This window comes from Trachurus japonicus, chromosome 3, assembly GCF_045865225.1.
Source record: "Trachurus japonicus isolate A0001 chromosome 3, Traja_1.0".
Taxonomy (NCBI): domain Eukaryota; kingdom Metazoa; phylum Chordata; class Actinopteri; order Carangiformes; family Carangidae; genus Trachurus; species Trachurus japonicus.
The window spans coordinates 27,325,098-27,344,901 of record NC_140909.1 but is presented as its reverse complement, the minus strand read 5'-3'; the positions used below and the strand labels follow the sequence as shown (position 1 = coordinate 27,344,901).

Sequence of the window (19,804 nt, the reverse complement as noted above, 5' to 3'; positions counted from 1 at the left end):
GCTGTTGTGTCGGGACTGAAATCCCTCACCACATTTTAGCTCTCGCCTGAACACACACACACACACACACACACACACACACACACACACACACACACACACACACACACACACACACACACACACACACACACACACACACACACACACACACACTCTGAGTCAGGCAGCAGCCAGGATCCAAACCTCCGTGTGACTCCACACCCTGTTTTCCGGGGAGCCTTCGGAGATCCAGATCCAGATCCAGCCCTCCAACACGCTGCTCTCTTACGTCCTGTCCGTGAGCAGTGAGCTGGCCGCGGCGGAGATTTCTCCTTCTGGTCGGATCTTATCTTTTTTTTTTTCCTGCTTGTGAGCTCTTTCAAGTCTTTTTACGCACTTGACACATTTCGGAGTAGCGAAGTCGGCGCGGTTTCGCTCGGCCACACGCAAATGTTTTCGTCCTTGCGCTGCGCCTCCGTGGCCATGGATTGATTTCAGTGTTTTTTCTCCGACCTCTGCCTCGACCAAGTTGAGAAAACAGTCTCTCTCTGTAACCTGCGGCTTTCTCTTTTTCCAGCTACATGTTTCATCCGGCCAGTTTTCAAAGTGCCTGGCTCTGGATGTTTCTGCACATTATAGGACTTTGAACTTTTTTTTTTGTCCCTCGTGCATTTTACAGGAGGTGGCCGGGGATTTTAAGGATTTCTCTTTTTTTTTTCTCGTGTGTGTGTGAACGCTTCCCCGGGTTCCTGAAGCCTGCAAAGATTTATTTGTGAAAAGTGATGGCCGAGCGGGGAGCTCTGTCGCTCCTCTCTCTCCTCTGTCTCACCTTTCTCTACACGGCGACCACCGCGGCAAAGCATGTCGACAAAGGTAAATTCCTTTAATTCCCTACCAGCTGCACTGCTCTCTCTCTCTCTCTGTGTGTGTGTGGCTGTTTATTTACGCCTCGGCTGAAGAAACTTAGCCTCACTGTATCACGAGTTTGAGAAAAGAAACAGACGGAATGCAAGCTTGTTGGCTCTGAAAATCAGATATGGAGCGAGGCAGCCTGATTGTACTGGGTTTAGGTCAGCTGCTCCTTCACCGTTTGGACAACTTTATAAAGTAGGCTACTTTTTAAAACATTTAAATAACACACTGCATTTCCTCCCAAGGCCAGCCCGGTCTCATGCTGTAAAGCAACATGCTTTACAACACACTTCCTTTTGTCTGCATTGAGGCTGTTGACTGCTGTTGGGTTTGTGTGTTTGCCTTTCCACTGATTCATACACATGAGCTGTAGCAGAGACGTTCTATATTGTGTTGCCTAGAAGGACTTTGGCTGTAGCTCTTTCACAAAACGTGTCTTTGGGTTTTTGCAGCTGGATTTGAAAGACCAAATAACCCACATCTGTTTGCTGAATTTAGACAATCCATCTATGTGTACCTGGCCCCGCTCTGTGGCCATGGAGATGCAAAGGGTGGCAGGAACTTGAATAATAAAAAAGACCATACACTATGCGAAGACTCATTAGTGTTCACTGTCAGGTAATAAGCTGGCATCATCAGTCCAGCAGACATCTCATTACCTGGCCGTCAATACATGTTTAGCTGATGGATAAACAGAACCTAATTCATTTGCTTGTGTTAATTGTTTTGAAGTGAGAGCACTGCACTGCAGTGTTCACTTCACTATTATGTGTCTGATTCCAACTGGTGGTGGGTGTCTCTGTAGTGAGAGATTCCCCTGATATTGGAGGTGAATTCTTGATATTAGTTATTGATTGGAGTTGGTTTGTTTCAGCGTATAAACCCACCCACGCTCTGCTTGCAAGCACTCTAAACCGTGAGTGCCTGAGATAAATTAGAGAGCCATGAGAGAAAATGTCTTTCTAACAGTCACTGGAGTGCACACAGCTCCCGTCCTTATCACATACCCCATCGTGATGGAGTCATATCTTTATCATTTAAGCTGTTAGACGCTATCAAACACGACAGCATGTGGTCTGGAAAATTGCAAATATAACTCACTCTTGTGCAACATGGCCCAGTTTTTTCCATCATTCTCGTGATATGCAAAACAGTTTATGTTTGTGTGTGTGTGTGTGTGTGTATCCAAAAAAAGAAGTCCATTTGAAAGCTTGTTGAAAAGAATGAATGTGTAAAGAAGACAAGCCTTGGAAAGACGGGCCTCTGCGAGCTGTTGGGGTCTCTTGCGTGTGGAGCCTGATGAAAGACCCTCTCCTGCATGAGAAGCACTCTGCAGTGGTGGAAGGGGAGATAGAGGAGAGAGAGAGGGAGAGAGAGAAAAAAGCCCCTCCTTGGCTTTGCTGGAGATCAGTACAAAAGAGAGAGATGGGGGTAGGGTGAAACAGGCTGACTGTCTGGAAAGTAATAAAACCAGGAGATTAAGGGGACCAGGGAGTTCCTTTGGGAGCTTTGATTGATTCCAGAGAATTGGACTGGGACCCACACGCAGAGAGAGTTTCAAATTACTAATTGTGGGGTCCCCTTCTCTGAAAATATCTGTTTATTCAAAACACATTTGTCTGAGGTCTCAACTGTGGCCAGAACTTATCTTTATCAAAGTTGGCCGAGTTTCAGCCCCAAACTTAAAAGCGATTCGGTCCGTCTCATTTGGTTTCGGGGACAGATATAATGGATAGTTTCACTTTTTTTTGTTTTACTTTGGAAATAACCTGTAGAAGTTTGGCCTCACTGCTGCTTTTTTTTTTTTTTTTTACCACTTCCTTGTCTCTAGCTCCCAGAAGTTGTTAGAATTGAAAAAAAAAAAGCCCTAGAAGTTTGGCTTTTGTAAACAAGTGCCTGTTAGAGGAGTGTAAAATCCATTTAGACCCTATCTTATCTCTGTAATCCTGCTGGGAGGGAATTGTGTGCTGATTATCTCTCAGAGGACAATGCAAATAACTTGCTGAAATGTGTAAACATTTGGCAACCCTCTCTGCTCTTCCAGACCACTCTCCGGGGTTTTCTCCTCACAGACCACCTCAGATGCAGCGCTGCCCAGACTTTTATAAACAACCGTCGTTTTCTTTGGCGCATTTGAGGTCTTTTCTGTGGACTCTGCTGCCGAGAGCACAATTCACCACTTTTGCGTTGTTGTGTTTGGAAAGCCCTGGTGATCCCATATTTGTGGGGGGGTTGCAGGGGTTAAAAGCTGGATCTTATCCGTCCTTCATTTCAGGAATAATTCAGTCCTCGCCCTCCTTTCACAGTGTAATCTGCATGCAAAGTGTAGTTAAAAGGTTTTCTGTTTTCGCCATCTAAAGCAAATGGATTTTCCAACGGCGTCTTGCAGAATCTCTGCCACACGTCTACATCAACTTGTGATGAGTTTGGAGGGGGGGGCGTCACGCAGAGTCACCTGCTGTCACAGCCGTATAGAGTAAGCTGTTTACTGATCATTTATTTATGGGCTTCAATCGCTCATAAAGTCCTAATGACCTCCATCCACCCAGAGACGGATAATTGCACACTTTGCCAAGTGTTTGATTCATATGCTTCACTAATGAAACCACCTCCATTAAGAAACACTACTGATCTGATATGTGAGCTGGGTGCTTTCCACTGTTCTCCAGCTAAAGGGATGGCGCAGTGAGGTCAGCACTTTGAGATCACAGTTGAAAATAACTACTTGTTTGTGCTTTGTTCCTTTTTTTTTGCTATTTCAGCAGCTGAATGTGCTTGTGTGCAGTGCAGCGTTTTGTGTGTGTGGTGTGGTGTGGGGGTGTTAAAATGACCACAATTACTGAAATAATTTGCACCAACTGTCGCAGCCGTTTATCACATGTAATTGGCAAAGGGGGGAATGTGGATCAATATCCTGTGAATAGATGGAATGACATCTGCTGTTGCATCTCTTTGGTGGCTGCTGGTCATCGTAATCACCTGCTTTCAGCTTAAGCTTTCAGATGAGTGTCTGGTGAGGCCACTACACTGCAAAAACACAAAATCTTACCAAAATATTTGTCTTATTTCTAGTCAAAATGTAATTTCTAGTCAAAACAAATCTAATTATACTTAAAAAGGGACTCATCACATTAAGAAGAAGCTTGTTTTTAGACACGTTTTACTTTTTTCAAGCATATTTTCACTTGAAATAAGTAGAAAAATCTGATAGTTGAGAAAGTTTTTCTTATTACACGCACAAAAAAGGTGCTTTCACTGGCAGATTTTTCTACTTATTTCAATTGAAAATTTGTTTGAAACAAGTGAAAACTGTATAAAAACAAGTAATTTTTTAGGTGATGAGTCTTATTTTAAGTGGAAAGAGATTAGTTTTGACTAAAATGGAGACATTTTGACAAATAATAAGACAAATATTCTTGGAAAGATTTTGAGTTTTTACAGTGTAGGTCTCCCGCAAGGGGGCAGTTTTTGGTCTGAGAAGTGAAGCTCACTTCCGCGTTCAAAAAACTGCAATCCTCTCAGCTTCCTCTGGGGGCTGGTGTCAGAAGGCAGCATTCTCCATAGACCCCCATGATAAAATCGCAGATTTTACATCCTCAATAAACATGATCAAAGCCTGGTGCCATCACATTTTTTGGTCTCAACCGATAGTTTCTACCCCCGCACAGACTCTGAGGGGGGTGAATTTTTTTTAACTCTACAGTTTTACTATTATTAGGTTTAACATTCTGGCCAATTAGGGAGCGGAAACGTTGAGTGACAGGTCCGGAGCGGTCCGTGGACAGCTGCTTCGAGGCCAGTGGGCGGGTTCTCGGCCGGCCAATCCAACGTGGCGCTGTTCAGGCCGCCATATTTGAATCACAAAAACGACTCCCCAAAACCAATGGGTGACGTCACGGATGCTACGTCCATATTTTTTTTACAGTCTGTAGCCTCCAGACTCGTGTTTACTCTAACAAGGCCCTCAGATTTCCCCATACTGATTCAACAAGAGGCCAGAATATAAACTGAACTGCAGGATAGTGCAGTTTAACTCTATTATTTGCACCAGGGGTAAAAAAAAAAGAAAAGGAACGTCTTAAAACTTGCATGGTTTAATAATCCCATTACACACTGTATCAAACTTTCACACATCATCTGTTGGCCTGGAGGTTTAATGCTTGTACACCAGATTGAAGCTGTTTAAATTCTCCACACACTTTACTCTTTTACTCCCAATGTGTCTCCCAATGTTTACCGATCACTATTCAGCATGCTGTTTGAAACGGCTACTCTAACTGGCATTGTCAGCCCCCCCCCCCCCTCCTCCCTCAGCACAGCGCGGGCCAGCTCCCTGGTTGCTCCTGGTGGTGGTGGAGGAGGGAGGGCTGTTTTAAATGGAGGGGAGCCAAGCCTGCATCATGGTCTAAAATCCAGTGCGGATCATGGACAAGTCCACGGCTTCTGCTGCCCCCCTGCTAAGATGAAATTACCTCTATCATTCAGAGCTGCTTCTGGTGGTGCGGTGCAGAGGAACATGACACAAGTCTTGCTTTTCCCTTCCCCGTCTCTCCGCTTCAGCCTGTGAACCAGCCCCTCCTGCTACACACGCAGTGGCCTCGGAAGACTTTCTAAAGGCTGAGTTAAGTTTACCCAACATTCACTTATGTAGGTTTTCATGCACAGTAATCTTATGTTCAGAAATGATTTTCCAGCGTATTGCTCAGCCCTCCATGTCACTGTTCTCCAAACCTCTGTGTTTATGCTCATTCTGCTACCACAGCGAGTGTGTCTGCACTGGTGTTATTATTTTCCCACATGATTCAAAATACGGCCACAATTTAAAAAAAAAAAAAAAAAAAGCCAATATATCCAGTAAGCTCCAGCGCTGAAAACAACATGATCGTCACATTACAAGCAGCAGCTGTTGAGTAGGCGTGAAAATTAACTTCTGACTTGTGGGGCTGGAGATAAATTTGTTTCCCAAAAGAAATGACAGCAGAAGAATCCGTCTGAGCTCTGGTGATGACGGTAAACGATCAATTTGGATTAGTCAGTGAAGAATGGCTTTTTAATTAATAAAAATCATATATGTGGAATGTATGTTGGAATAAAACAGAAAATTCATTTGGAGTGAGCTTTTCTGCTGGGTTTGAACTGAACTTAAATTCCATATTAAGCAGCTCCTCTATTAAAATGCTAAAAGTTCCACATTTGTAATCTTAGTTCATGGTTGACCAATTTCCTCAGGACATTTTGTATGTGCCAGCAGAGAATAAAGAATTTTTATTTGTAACCAATTTCCTTGGGGGAAACCCTGATCCACACCGACACACGGACAAACTGTTTGATTTAATGTGGCACAGAAGGAGTTGAGGTGTTGTCCTGAAAACATGAGCTCACTGTGTGTTTTGAAATTCAGCCTATTACATGTTGTGATTAGTCAGTCCACAGAAGGCGGCTCACATTAAGCTCCTCCTGAAAATAGAAAGTAGATCCAGAGGTGTTCCTGCTGTGTCGGATGGATGGAGAACCTTTCCAGTGTGGCTGCTGTCTGTCTTCTTTGTGTCTGCTGGTCTTTTCATGTCAGAACAAAGCCTGTGGGAAAAAAAAAAAAAGCTTAGAAATTGAAAAAAAAAAGGTTGAGTAGCATCTACTGGCCCATAAAACTGTCCATACTGCTCCGTGTGATGACTCCTCTGAGACTTTGCGGTAACCCGAGGGACATTACATCAACAATATTTTTGTCTTTTACTGGAGATGTCGCTGGAAATACTGTTTGCCTGCTTGATTTCCATGTTTCCATTTTTTTCTCCATTTCTTGTTTTTCAAAATTAGAACAAAATGCAAAAATTCTAATCCGCTGCGGTGCTGTTGTGCTCTCCAGGCTTCCCTGTTCTGCTGTGATTGAATGATGCTCAGGCTTAATGACCTCTGGGAGAGCAGAGGCTTTGCTGTTTCCTTGGAGCTGAGGCACATAGCAGCATCGTGAGGAAAAAGCATTCAAAGAAGGGACTGAAATTGTGGCCGCGCGGCGATATGAGTGGAGTTTGTCATCTCTGTTGTTATGCTGGTGTTGTATACCTCCACTAGAAGGTGTCGTCTTGTGTTGTGCTCTGGAGAATTAAAACGGTCACGCTCTGCTTCACAGGCCTTGTTACAGTTCTTACGGTTACAAACACAAAGTGGACAGCTGTGTGTGCTGCATCGGCTCATGGTCACTTTGGATTTTTAGTTGAATTTTTGAATTCTATCTCAAGCGGTTTCATTAAAATGACTAATGCGACAACTAGGGATGTCATGATTACTTGTTTTCTTAATTAATCGTGGAATTAAATGCCACAATTAATTGATTGTTAAGATTCCTAAATACCGTCACTCTCCGAAAAAGATTATGTTGGAACCATATGGACAGATGTGCGCCAAAGTAAAGGTAAATGCACAGGTACCGGTCCATTTATCTAACGTAACACTGAATTGGTAGGAACTGAAATGTTAGCATGTCATTTGTATTTAAAAAAAATGATAAGAATAAACATAAACATTGGGTATAGATGACAATTAATGACTTAAATATTTCAAACACTTCCCCTGGGGGATTAATAAGTGGTCCTATATTAAGAGATTAGTAATGTAATTATATTTTGACCATATTTGATTTTACACATTCATAGTGTTGTGAAATTTATTGACGCATAACCGTAATACAATTATTATTTCTCTGACAATAACCGTACCAAGAAAATCTAGAACCGTGACATCTTTATCGACAACACAAGTATAAGTGTATCGATAAAATCTGATCAAATATAATGTATATATGAAAAGCTGACCACTGTGTTGGGGGGTGTTATGTCTAACCAGTCATTCTGATTCTGATGCACCACTCTACGCAGTCCCCAGCCTGTCATTTACTGAAGCTTTTGCCAGCGTAGGAAAAGCAGCAAAATGTCCTGAACCACTTGTAAGTGAAGGTTGTATGAATAGCACGTGGTCGTCCTGCAGCATGACATGTCGTATAATATTTATGTTCTGCCGGGCCGCAGTCACGGTCGTGTTCTTCAGGACAGTGTGGTGTTGTCCGGTCTTAGAGAGGAGCTGCAGGAGCCCAGCTTCTGTGTTTCAGTGCACGTCCCCCTTTTTTAAAAATATATAAGTGCAGCATGACAACAGAAAATGGCAGTGTGTTCACTGAGGCCAGATTTAAGTGGTGTACTGCAAGCAAAGAAGTATCCCCACCCCCCCCTGACCGGCATTCAGGCAGAACCTCAGTAGAACAGCAACATTTCCCCTGAAAAAAAAAAATCCCTCAAACTTTTGCTATTTTGGTTGTGCAGAGCTCCTGTCATGGTGTCTCCTGTTGGTAGTGGCAGCTGCATAGGATTATGACACATGCAAGCTGTGCCTGTCAGATGAGACTGGGCTAATGAGTGCAAGGCTCTGTTATACAAGGAACTGTTTTTACAGCCCTGGGGGGGCATGATACAGGCATTTCCTATTGAAATAAGATGTTGTAAGCCTCTTCTTTTTTTTTTTAGAAAATGTTGGATTCTTGTCTGTGATATCCTCTGGATTTTAAAAAGCTGTGTTCAGTATAAGGGCCTAGTGACGGAACAAGACTGGCTGTTTTATAATGTAAATTAAAAGTCCACAACCATTAATGACGAGCTGGAAATGTTGGATTCAGCTGAAATCTTAAACAAGTGTTTTCTGTTGATCATGAGAGAGAGGATGTGCATCATGTTTTGGGACGTTTCAATATTGACAAAGAGATTTTACTAGAATGTTGTCTTATAGACACATTTTTGTTACAAAAACCTGAGAGTGTGGAGGCAATTGTCAGGGAATATAGTTAAGCCTTACTTTTCAGTAAGAAGCAAGTGCGAGGATGATTTGTAATGACTCTAACAGGAAACATTTACACCTCAGGATGATGTAAGGATGCTGCAATCATGTTTCTGTCACCGATACTGAGTGACATCCGCAGATACCGATCATTTTTGGCATCTGCTGCAGATGGTCCATGTTATATCAGTCACACACACTTTGAGCCACGTTGGCTGACATGTTTTTATTGGTGGCCACCACGGCCACCGACGCAGACGCTGGTGTGTTAATCAGTTTTAAGGTGATTATCCCAATCAATCAATCCTGCATTTTTAACTAAAATGAGCCAATAACGATCAGCAGTTCAGCATTCATAGCATAGGACTGTATATATGTTATTAGATTTTGGCAACTCTTTGCCTAGTGGGTTGTTACTACTACAATAAATATAATTAATGCACTTTATATTTAATGTAATTGCGAGGTGGCAGGTTTAATTTCTGGCAGCGGTCCTGGTTGTAAATTAAGAGAGACTAATATCCTTCTTGAAAGACTGATTAATGACCTTCATTTGGTTGCTGCGTATCTGCTGGAGTTCCAACATCCTGCAGCTCTCAGACATGAATTTATTCTCTGCTGTCTTCTTGGAGGACGTCCAGGGTGTGATGAATTAACCTAAAAGTCTTCTCAATGGTGTAGTTCATGGTGTAGTGCAGCTGTTAAGTAGCTTGCGCTTCAAAGAGAATGCAAGCAAACAAGAATCAACACAGCTTTTACACTATAATGATATTTGTTCATCATAACTGTCCGGTACACTTTGCGCAAGTTGAATCCAGAATAGTTTTTTTTAACGGATCATGAAGCAATGTGAGAGTCAGATCCATTTCATTCATAAAGTGAACTTGTATTGTTTGTTTCTAGCCTTATCTTCAGCGTACTGGTCAGATTACTGGTGATAGGTTTACCAGTGTGTGTGTGTGTGTGTGTGTGTGTGTATGTGTATGTGGGGGAGTTCTTGCATATACACTCATAAAGTATCAGTCATCCATGTACACAGAACCTCTCAGCCTTCATTCATTCAGTCAAAGGAACTTTTCATGTGCTGAAAGGGTGTGGGGCAGTCAGTCACAGAGAGAGGATTGTGAAGCGCTGGCTGCCATCATCTTGTGCCCGGCCTGTGGCTCTTGGCAGCTTTAGTTATACTGGTATATGTGTGTGTGTGTGTGTGTGCGTGTGTAGTTGGGTGGGTATTTGTAAAGGCGTATGCCACCCATCTGGGGTTGAACAGCTGTTTTATCAACAAGGTCAGGAGAGTTTCCCCGACTTGAACTTGCTGTGCAGCGGGAGAGACAAACAAAGCATTTACCTACTTTCACTGAGAAGACGTGGGAGAGATCAGACTGTTTCTGTGGAGCGGTTACAATCTCAATGTCACACATTCAGTATCATGTATATGTAAGACATGCATCGGTCAGGGTGCCACACCCCTTATAATATTATTGCAGTTTTTTATTGTCAGAATCTTAATTTAGTTTAAGACGAAATTACAGATTTCCTCGCAGTTGTGAATTGTAAAGTGGTCGGTAGTTGTGTGGTTTGGGTTTGTCAAAGAAGTTTCATTTCTAAAAATGTGCTGAGTTAGAAAAAAAGATTTTTTTTTGTAAGATTCACATAACTTGAGACCTGATGTTTTCCATTGGAAAATATTGACATGAGCTCTGGCAAGCCATGCTGAGATTTCTCTTTTTCTTTTTTTGTTCACGTTGTGATTAAGTCAAATGTTTACTTTCTATGACGGTCCACATGACCCATATCAATAGCAGTGCTCAGCTCTCCAACAAGGAGTTCTAATTATGGCATCCGTTTAATAGTTAAAGAGCCGCTACATATTTGGTGAGGAGTAGTGCCTGAACAATTCTATTTGAAGTGGCAGTATTTTCTCCAATATTTTCTTGGTCTGTTTTACAAGTCAGGAACTGGTTTGTCTGGTTTCTGTAGTGGAAATTCATAGAAACCACATCACTTTGGAGCATAGTAGGCGTAGTGTTTTTTAGGCTTCAGCAAGAATAGAAGAAGGTGTCATTTTTTTTGTCCTACACAGTACTTTTCCATGGCGCTGTCTCAGCATGTAGAGCTGCAGCAGCTTTCTGGATTGTTGAGTCTCTGACATTAAGTTTAAACAATTTAGGGTTTAGAGTTAATACTGTACCAGTCATGTTTGCAGCAGCACATCAGCGATGCGTCCCGGCTCCTTCTCGGGAGCCCTCCCATTCAACCGCACAGGTTTTATGTTGATTTCACCTGCTGCTATGGTGACCTCAGAAAGAATTCTGCTGGTATTAACCAATGTTTCTGCTGCTAAATCCAAGCTGAAATGATTCTTTGAAAAGTCCAGCATCAGATAGAGGCTCCTTTGTGCTGCTGGGAGCTCCCCCTCTGGCATCGGGCTCCACCGACTGCATTGACTTCTCACCATATTATTGGAGCCAGTTCCTCCTCGACTCTGAGCTCATCTGAAGCTGATGGAGGTCAGGAGAGGCAGCTGAAATGCTGAAATTACGGCTTTAAGCTTTTTTAATACACTGCCATGATGTAATGGAATTGGCCGTCTTGTTTGATTTTTGCTTTCTTGGCCCTTCACAGTTGAATAAATGCGTCCCTCAGCAGCACTTACTTGAGAGATGATGGCATTTCTCCTTTCATATTAATGTCGCAGGGCTCAAACTCAAAATGCTCCCGAGCTTGGCCATAGAAAACGCTAATTGCGCCTTGAAATTTGATTTACTGTACAAATGTGGAGAATAAATTTTACTCATGATGCATCTTAAGTGAGGTATTACTTTTACAATGATAGAAAACAGGAGCTTCGCTGCTTGTGATTTAAGACTTGCAGTCAAGTTTGTTATATTACGCTGAATTATGTTCGAGGCGGCTTTTAGATTTTTGACGAGACGACCGCACTTCCCATGTGATCATAGTAACAATAGTGACCATAGTAATAAAATATGACCAAACTTTCTTTTCCTCTGTTGTGTGTCTTTTTTTCAAATATGGGTTGAGTGTTATTCCTTTCCAGCGGTGGGGGAAGGGGAAGGTGAACCGAGCCGGTAAAAACATGAGGGATACTGTGTGATTGGCAGTCTGACTTTGAGGGCTTCTCTTGTATCTCGGTGGTGTGTGTGTGTCTATCTAACTTGGTCTTATCTAGTTTAGTCCACCTTTCTCTCCCTTTCTTTTCCTCTTTTTTTGTCTCCTTTCTTACCACTATAGGGTGGTGCCACTCCACTTTCAGATTAAAAGCTCCTCTGCACTCATGTAATTGCGACTTTGTGACATTACAGTGGCTGCGATAATTTTGAGGTGGTGGGCTGAGACACCGGCCCTTGACCTTTTGGGAAGATGATCATGTCCTCACGTGTCTGTTTTATGGAGTCTGGTAATTGACCAGTATGAAAGTTGAGATTGTGAGAGGACAGTACTGGCACAGGTTTACACACAACACAGTGTGTAAACCATTGTGCAAAAAAAGAATTACACTTTGATTATGACTTTCAACATTTTCTCCTTATGTGGCACAGTTGATGACGAAAAGGTTGAGAGTAATTTATTTCACTTCCCTTTTCTCAACTCACTCCCACTCCCTTCACGTCATCCAGCAGTGTTTGACTGTTTGATGAAGCCACACAGAACCTGAGCGCAGCCTCTGGGACTCCTTGAGCTGTGTCTAAATACAGACATGACCTTCCTCTCTCTGTCTGACATAGCAGAGGAAGAGGAGGATGAGCTTGGTCGGGGGGGGAGGGCGGCGGGTGTTATTGGTAAGCGGGTGGTGGCAGAGCAGTAAGATTTTCATCCAGCTTGAAGTGTGCACAACGGGCATTGATGGAAAGCAGCTGCATGTATTCCCTCTGATTCCTTAACCGTTGTCCCTTGAACCTTGACACCCCCCCCAACCACCACCACCACACACACACACACACACACCCCGTACCTCTCAGCCTGTGACAGGTCACTCAGCCACAGCACCAGCATGGCGGCCAGCGGGGAGCACCTGCGGAGGAATAGCGGGGCTAGTGGCATTCCATCACAGGACCTCGAGACACAGATGTCACATGAGACACCAGGGACGTGTTTGGAGTGGGGGATGGTGGGATGTGTGGGTGTGTGGGTCTGTGGGGGGGTGGGAGGGCCAGTGGCAGAGGTTTTGGCATGGTGGGCCAGTAATGGAGTGGGATAGCAAGCCAGCTGCTACCAACAGATTCTTAATGAGGTGCCCCATCAAGAAAGCAGGGAGATGAACATTAATGAGTACAGTCGGACTTGTCTGTTCATTTATCCCCCCCTTTTCAATCATGCTACACTGAGGAGATGGATGACATGTTTTGGGACCACGGTAATTGTTTTTTTTTTCTTCCACACCACATTTGAATGTTGTTTAGCTTCTCTTTTCCCATAATAGGGCTGCAACTCGTACAGTAATTATTGTCTGTGTTGATTTATCTATTTTTGTTATGATTAGCTGATGAACTCCTGGTTCGTGATGTCATAAACTCCCAGAGCTCAAGGTGACATCATTAATTTTTGCTTCTTTTGTTCAACCAACGTAACAACTCTGAGATATTCTCTCTATTATGATTCAGAAGACAGAAAATTGGCAAATACACACATTTCACAGGCTTTTTTTTTTGCTTTTGATAAATGAATTATAAATCAATTACCAGTATTGCTGTGCTGTTAACTGATTGTGTAATTGCTCAACAGTGGACAGTCTAGCTGAGTGGGGAATCTAAAGGCTTTGGGAGAGGAGACAGGTGTTGCAATGTGGGTGCATGTTGATTGTATGAGTGTGAATTTGATTCTTTAAAGGGGACATATTGTGGAAATTTCACTTTGTGAAGGTATACAACATACAGTATATTTGGGTGTTTGTCTTGCCTTCCTGACCCCAAAATGTGAGACTTGGATTCGAATTTGCATAACCCTACCCCTACCTGGTACCAGTAGAAGGGGCAGGGCAAGCAGTGATTCATTTGCATTTAAAGGGACAGACACTGAAACCAGCCGTTCTGAACAGGGCTGTTTTGAGAGGATGAAAAGAGCTGTGATGTTTGATCCTTGGGGGATTTTGACCAAAGCATGTCACAGACATGTCTTTAAGACACCTGGGAACTATTTTAATTTGTGGAAAGGGGGCATGATATGTCTCCTTTAATATTGCATTTTGTGACATATGTCAGTGGCCGATGTGAAAGCAGTCTCACTGTTGGCCCACAGCGTATATTGGCCTGACAAAAGTGACGTCTTTTCCTGAGTTAAATGTGAAAGGTATTATCAAACATTACATTTTCAACATGAACAACAAGCATCGGAGCCGTGTAATAACTGTTAAGTAGAACCATTGTTCCGACATTGAATGTGTACATTACGTCTGTGAAGGACAATGTATAACCTTTTTGTCTGCAGCTGGCAAAAGTGCTTGAATTACTGGTTAGAGAAAAGCAATCTGCCTTTCCTGCTTTCATACTTCATTTACCTGGAGTGGTCTAAATTAGTCCTGAGTGCATAAGCATGTCATTCAAGCTTTCAGGACACCTGCTGAACAAATTCACTCAAAGAGCACACACACTCCCACACACACGGAGCAAGATCCTAGAATATGTCCTGCAGTCTGTTTGTGCCATATGCCGTATAATATTGTAGTGACATGGAGCAAGTCTAAATAAAAATTCACGCAACATTATCTAATTAAGCAGGTGTGGAAGCAGCTTCATTCGGGTCAGGTTTGGAGCTTTCTCACTGGTCCATGTTGGGTGCAAAGCAACAGTTCATTCAGGTGAAATATGTGAATTCTTTCATTAAGCCGGGGACCGAGTCGCATACTTTCATTTCTCCTCAAAAGAAGATGTCAGAAGTGGTCTTGAGTTATAAAGGGTGGTGGTTTTATTAGCCGCTGCTAGCCTGTGGGGTACTTTTTGTTGCCGGCTGACAGGGGACTTAATAATGAAGCTCTCTAACCCAGTGAGCCCTGAATCAGTGGAGCCCCTTTTTCCCTTTCTTTGTCCCTCTCCCGATCCCCCCACAGTGCCACTGCATTCCCAGCCTGGCGGGGCAGTGTCTCTGGGCCAGGGCCATGTCACGCACCCCTTCTGGCCCCAAACGCCCGTGGCGGGGGGGTCATGGGTTCAAGTGCTCCCTGTGGGGCGATGCATGGCATGCCTAGCGACTTCGTGGTCCGGCCTCGCACCGGCTACGTCGGTAATTAATTTCTAATGAGAAAGAAATTGGCTGACCTCGCAATAGCTAGCCTCTTGGCTCTAGCTCACTATTACTGCCCCTTTTTCCCATTTTGCCTTTCTCCCACACAGACTTCAAAGGAGAGGCGAGGATAGCCCCTCCTGGCTCAACGCTGATAGTGAAGCGCTCAGAGAACATTCCTCGCGTGCTAGGCAGAAGTTGAGTGTGGATTTTATGGGCTGTCTCTCTGCTAGTCCCACACATACCTGTGGTTCATGTGCATGCTGCAGAAGCTTAACTGTGTTAACCCCTCACTCGTATCTGCTGGTCCTTGAAGATGTGGAGGCTTCTTGGCCTTGATCAAGATACCTAATCCTCCTGTGTTTGGGGGATTTTATATCGATCTATAATTGAGGCTTTGTTTCATCTGAGGCCATTCAAATGCTCTTAAAGTAACACTCTGACATTTTGAGAAATTCACTTATATGTTGTCTTACTAAGAGTTTGAGTTTGAAGATCAATAACAATTGAATTTCTATGCATTTAATATGGAGATAGTGCTTGGATGCATTTAGCATAGCTGATCACAGAGGCTAGAGGCAGGGGAGATGGCTGGTCTCACTACATAGCAGCTCGAAGATTATCATTTATCAGTGCATTGTAGGGCTGACCCCAAAAAATCGAAGCTTCGAAGCTTCGTTTGTTGCCATGGTAATCGATCATGAAGTCCGTGATCGATTTTTTTCTTTCCTTTTATTTTCGCTACAACCCCCCCCCCCCCATCAGACGTTACAATCGCGCACCCCCCCCGGCCGTCGAAGTATCATCAAAATATGATAATCGGGACAGCCCTAGTGCATTGTATGGCATTAGCTTGAGAGCTCGACACCAACACACTTCAAAGTGTACGTCACAGTCTGGATTGGACTTCTCAGATGCTGTGCACCCTCTGTGTTGTATGCAGTTGGGCAAAAAAAAAGCTCCAGTGTTGTTTTCTTAAAGAGAAACTATGTAAGTCCGGTCACTTTTCTGCTGTTTTGCTAACCTTCCTCCTGGCCATGTGCCATACATAACATTATATAGCATATACGATGTTACGATGTGTATATTTGTGTAGTTTAACCTGTCATAAACCATCACAATTACTGTAAAGCTGTTTAATTAAAGTAAAAATTTAGCATAGTTAAAGTAGAAGTAAGCAGAATGTTTGTGTTAATATAAGTCTTAAATAGTTATATCTTCCGACAGCAATCACTTATATAGAGTGTTTGGTCTGAAACACGGGTCTGTCAGTCACTCTGCTCTGCTGTAAGCCGAGGAGAAAACTTTCCTTGTATCCTACAACCTTTATCCAATGAGGAGAGAGAACGGCATAAAGGGGCGGTCCTCTCTGTGTGTGCAGCCAAGGGATGCGCGTGAATGTGGTGACGTAGGGACGAGGACCAATAGATCCATGACGAGGGCGGGGGCTGCTAACTCCATCGGCTGACAAGAAGTTAGCCAAAACCACCAGATCGCTTACTTCTGCTTTAAGATACAAATCCTGCATAGTTCCTCTTTAATGAATGTATGTTGAATACACAGATTCATTTGATGCTAAAAAATAATGTATGGTGGAACCCTGAATTTTCCTGTGCTGAATTAGTTTCTTCTTTCTTGCTCATTGGTTGTCATGTATTTGAATGCTTTGCCGGGTGAACCACCTGTGTGTTTGCTATTTCACAGACAGGTAGGCAACTCATCAGACTCACACATGGTAAAGATGTTTTGTCATTTGTAAACAAAGTGAGCCTTTGTCATCCTTAGTTAAAATGATAAAGATAACACATTAACTCTTTTGGTGGAAGTGCATAGAAATGCACACACACACATTGCCAGTAAATATGATGGCTCCATTTTTTGGAAAGTAAATGGATACAGATCATTGAACGTCTTCAAAAACTGTTTTTAGTCAAAGGAACATAAAAGTCATCTTCCCTTTCAAAGATACTTAATTAAAGCACAGTATCCACTGTGTTGTGGGTTTTTTGGTCAACGCGGCGGCAGTCTGTATCGATAAGATTTCCTGAGGGGAAACAATTGTGTGAAATGCAGGAAGCCATTAGGAAGCCGGGGACTTGTGTCTCTCCCTGCTGAGTAAATAGTGTCTGGGCCTCCCCCTCCCTTACTTCATCCACTTTTGAATGAGCCCAGCACTTGTAACAATAAAGGCAGGAAATGAACTGTACTCACACAGGAGCGTGCAGGATGCTCATTGTGTTCCTAATTGACCAAACTAGGTTGGTTGATAAAAGCAGCCTTTTTCTCTTGGTTAGTCAAAAATAGCTCAAAGGTAACATACAGTAGGTGTGATTTTAAAAAAGCAGCTAATGAGGCAGAGGTTCATTGTTCATCATTCAACTTTGAAAATGAGTTGTTTTGGTCATGTCCTAACTGACCCAGTTTAGGTGAAATCAGAGCTCCCAGTTTGAATCCATGACTGCTTAAGTCTGGCTTTCATTGATTACATGCAACACGTAGCATAAAATACTGTAAGTACAAAAGACAAACATTGTTTTTGTACTGCATGTGCCTGTGTGAAACCAGTGGCCAACCCTCCGTGTCGATATGTTTACCATTTGTGAACCTCACCTGGCTGCAACATCCTCATTTTTCTCTGTGGAATGCAGGCGTGACTCGCAGCCAGACAGTGTTACTTAAGTTGTCACCTGAGAAGCCCTCCAGGGGAAAGTTGTTTTGTCCTTGGATGCGGACCGTAAGCCTATTGGAGTTGACCTGGATTCGGCGAAGATTGGTAATGTAGCTGGGATTGGGGTTATGTCTACTACCAATCCTACTTCTCATTAGACAACAGTTTGTGTGTGTGTGTGCGTGCATGCATGCGTGCGTGCGTGCGTTGAAGCAATGCCCACTCTTTCTCCTTAGCCATTAACTTTGTCTTCCATGTGCATCTACCATGCTTTAAGGTCATGTGTGCCAATTACACAGCAAGAATCAAATGAACCAGTTTCATTGTGGGGTAAAGGATCAGTGGTTATCTGGCCCACATTTCGTGCTTAGTGTAATTGATGTTTGGTTTACCCCTAGATTAAGTGACAACTAAGCAGGTTAGCATTGAGGATTTTCCCAGATTAATTCCAGGAGTCCAATTGGAGTGGGCTGGCCACTCTCCCTGTATCATCCCAAACGTCCTCCTTACCTGGGATTTACTAGCATATGAAAAGGAAATGAGATCAGAGGTGGCGATAAATCCTACAGCAAAGCCTCCCTCCGAGAAAATGAGATGCACACATGGCGTCGTCAGTCACCGGCCGCTCATGTCCTCATTTCCTCATTGATTTTGACTGCTCAGGTGATGGGGAGGCGGCGTAGTCCTTCAGAGTGGAGATTTGTCAAGTAATGCCTCCGTCAGTGTGGCCATGTATTTTCTATATTGAATTTCTTTGTCTCTAATGATACTTGATGCAGCTGTGCAGTGACTTGTTTGGTCTGTGGCATGCAAGGAAATGTGCTCCAGTGGGGGCTGCCTTGCCTTTTTTTTTTTTTTTTTTGTAGTCCATTTAGCCTGGAGTGATATGTTTTACTCCACACACCACACAACAGTCTTTCCACTACGCCACCCAGTCCCACTGTGTTCACATGCTGTTAGGTTCCCCGTGTCCCAGCAGATTCCCAAGCAACTAATTTAGGACTTGTTAAGTGATTTAGCATCTGTTTTTTATAGGACCCCGGTGGGTCACAACTGCCACCCCCCTTCTGCCCATCGCTGTCTGTGCCTGTGGCGTTTGAGGCTCGCGTTTGAATTTCAATCAGCCCTTTCGGATGCATTGTTGTGTTTATTTGAAGGGAAGGGGGGGATGGGTTGGGAAAAGGGCGTTAGAAGTGGTAACCAGTTCTGTGTGTCAATCAAATATTCAGCGTGACCAGCGGGCAGCTCATCGGAGACTATTGGTGTGTTCTCAGGGGGGCACAAAGCTTTAACCGCTGCCCGCGGGGCCAACCCGTCCCCCCTCCCCTCCCCGTCGTCATCCTCCTCACAACGAGAACACAGGCAGTACAATCAATAACTGCCTTACCCCCCTCCCCCCACCCCCCCGCCGACTCCTCCTCTGGTCAGCCGCTCCTTGCTTTCCATTTATCAACACTGCGTTTGATGTTAGCTTCATCATTCTCTGTCAACCCCCCCAACACCTCGACGTGTGTAATTGTATTAGATTGGTCACGGTGGTGTGGTTCTTTGGCCCGCCTCAACTGGTAGTAGTGGGCCCACAGAGATTGTCTCCATGTGTACCTGCACCCCCAGACATCAGGTTTAAGTATCTTTTTAGTATTTAATTTATTTCCATATGGCGCTGCGCAAGATGCGGTTGAGCGGGTTCTCCCAGTACCCTCAGGTACACAACGTCCTTTATTAAAGACCATATTCCTCTCCTGATTCCCTTTGTTCCCAACATCCCTGTCTTTTTTTTTTTCTTTTTTTTTTTAACCAGGCGCTGAGTCGTAAGTATTGTGCTTATATTAAAAATCAAACCCCATAGTTGTAAAGGGAGTGTGGAAAAATGTTGGAAAACTGATGTCCCACACAGTGGAGATACCTACATCATAGTCAGCCTGCGAAATATCCCTTAAAAAAAACTTACAGGCCATATTTGTGACTTGTGCTCATTAGCAGCTTCTTTCTTGAAGAATGTTCTCAATGTGAAAATATTCGACACCAACAGATTTGTATTTCCTCTACAAGGAAAACTGGCACAAGTGACTAAATATCTGTTTTTAATAGTGTGTTTGTGTGTCTGCATTGGTCCCAGACGAGTGCCATTTGTTTCACACATATAATAAACCAGGGCTGTATTCACGCAGGCAGATTCAG

At 43.5% G+C, this 19,804-nt stretch overlaps 1 protein-coding gene across 28 annotated transcripts in view; it reads left to right on the top strand.

Annotated features, from left to right (window-relative positions):
• The first annotated feature begins 269 nt into the window (after positions 1-269).
• The window catches only part of neo1a (neogenin 1a), a 228,867-nt gene continuing 209,332 nt past the window's right edge, over positions 270-19,804 (top strand). For all 28 annotated transcript variants that reach the window (XM_085768598.1, XM_085768639.1, XM_085768618.1 and 25 more), the window contains exon 1: positions 270-855. In XM_085768598.1, coding sequence (XP_085624724.1) covers positions 765-855 — 91 coding nt within the window. In that variant the 5' untranslated portion in view covers positions 270-764. The remainder of the gene's footprint in view (positions 856-19,804) is intronic.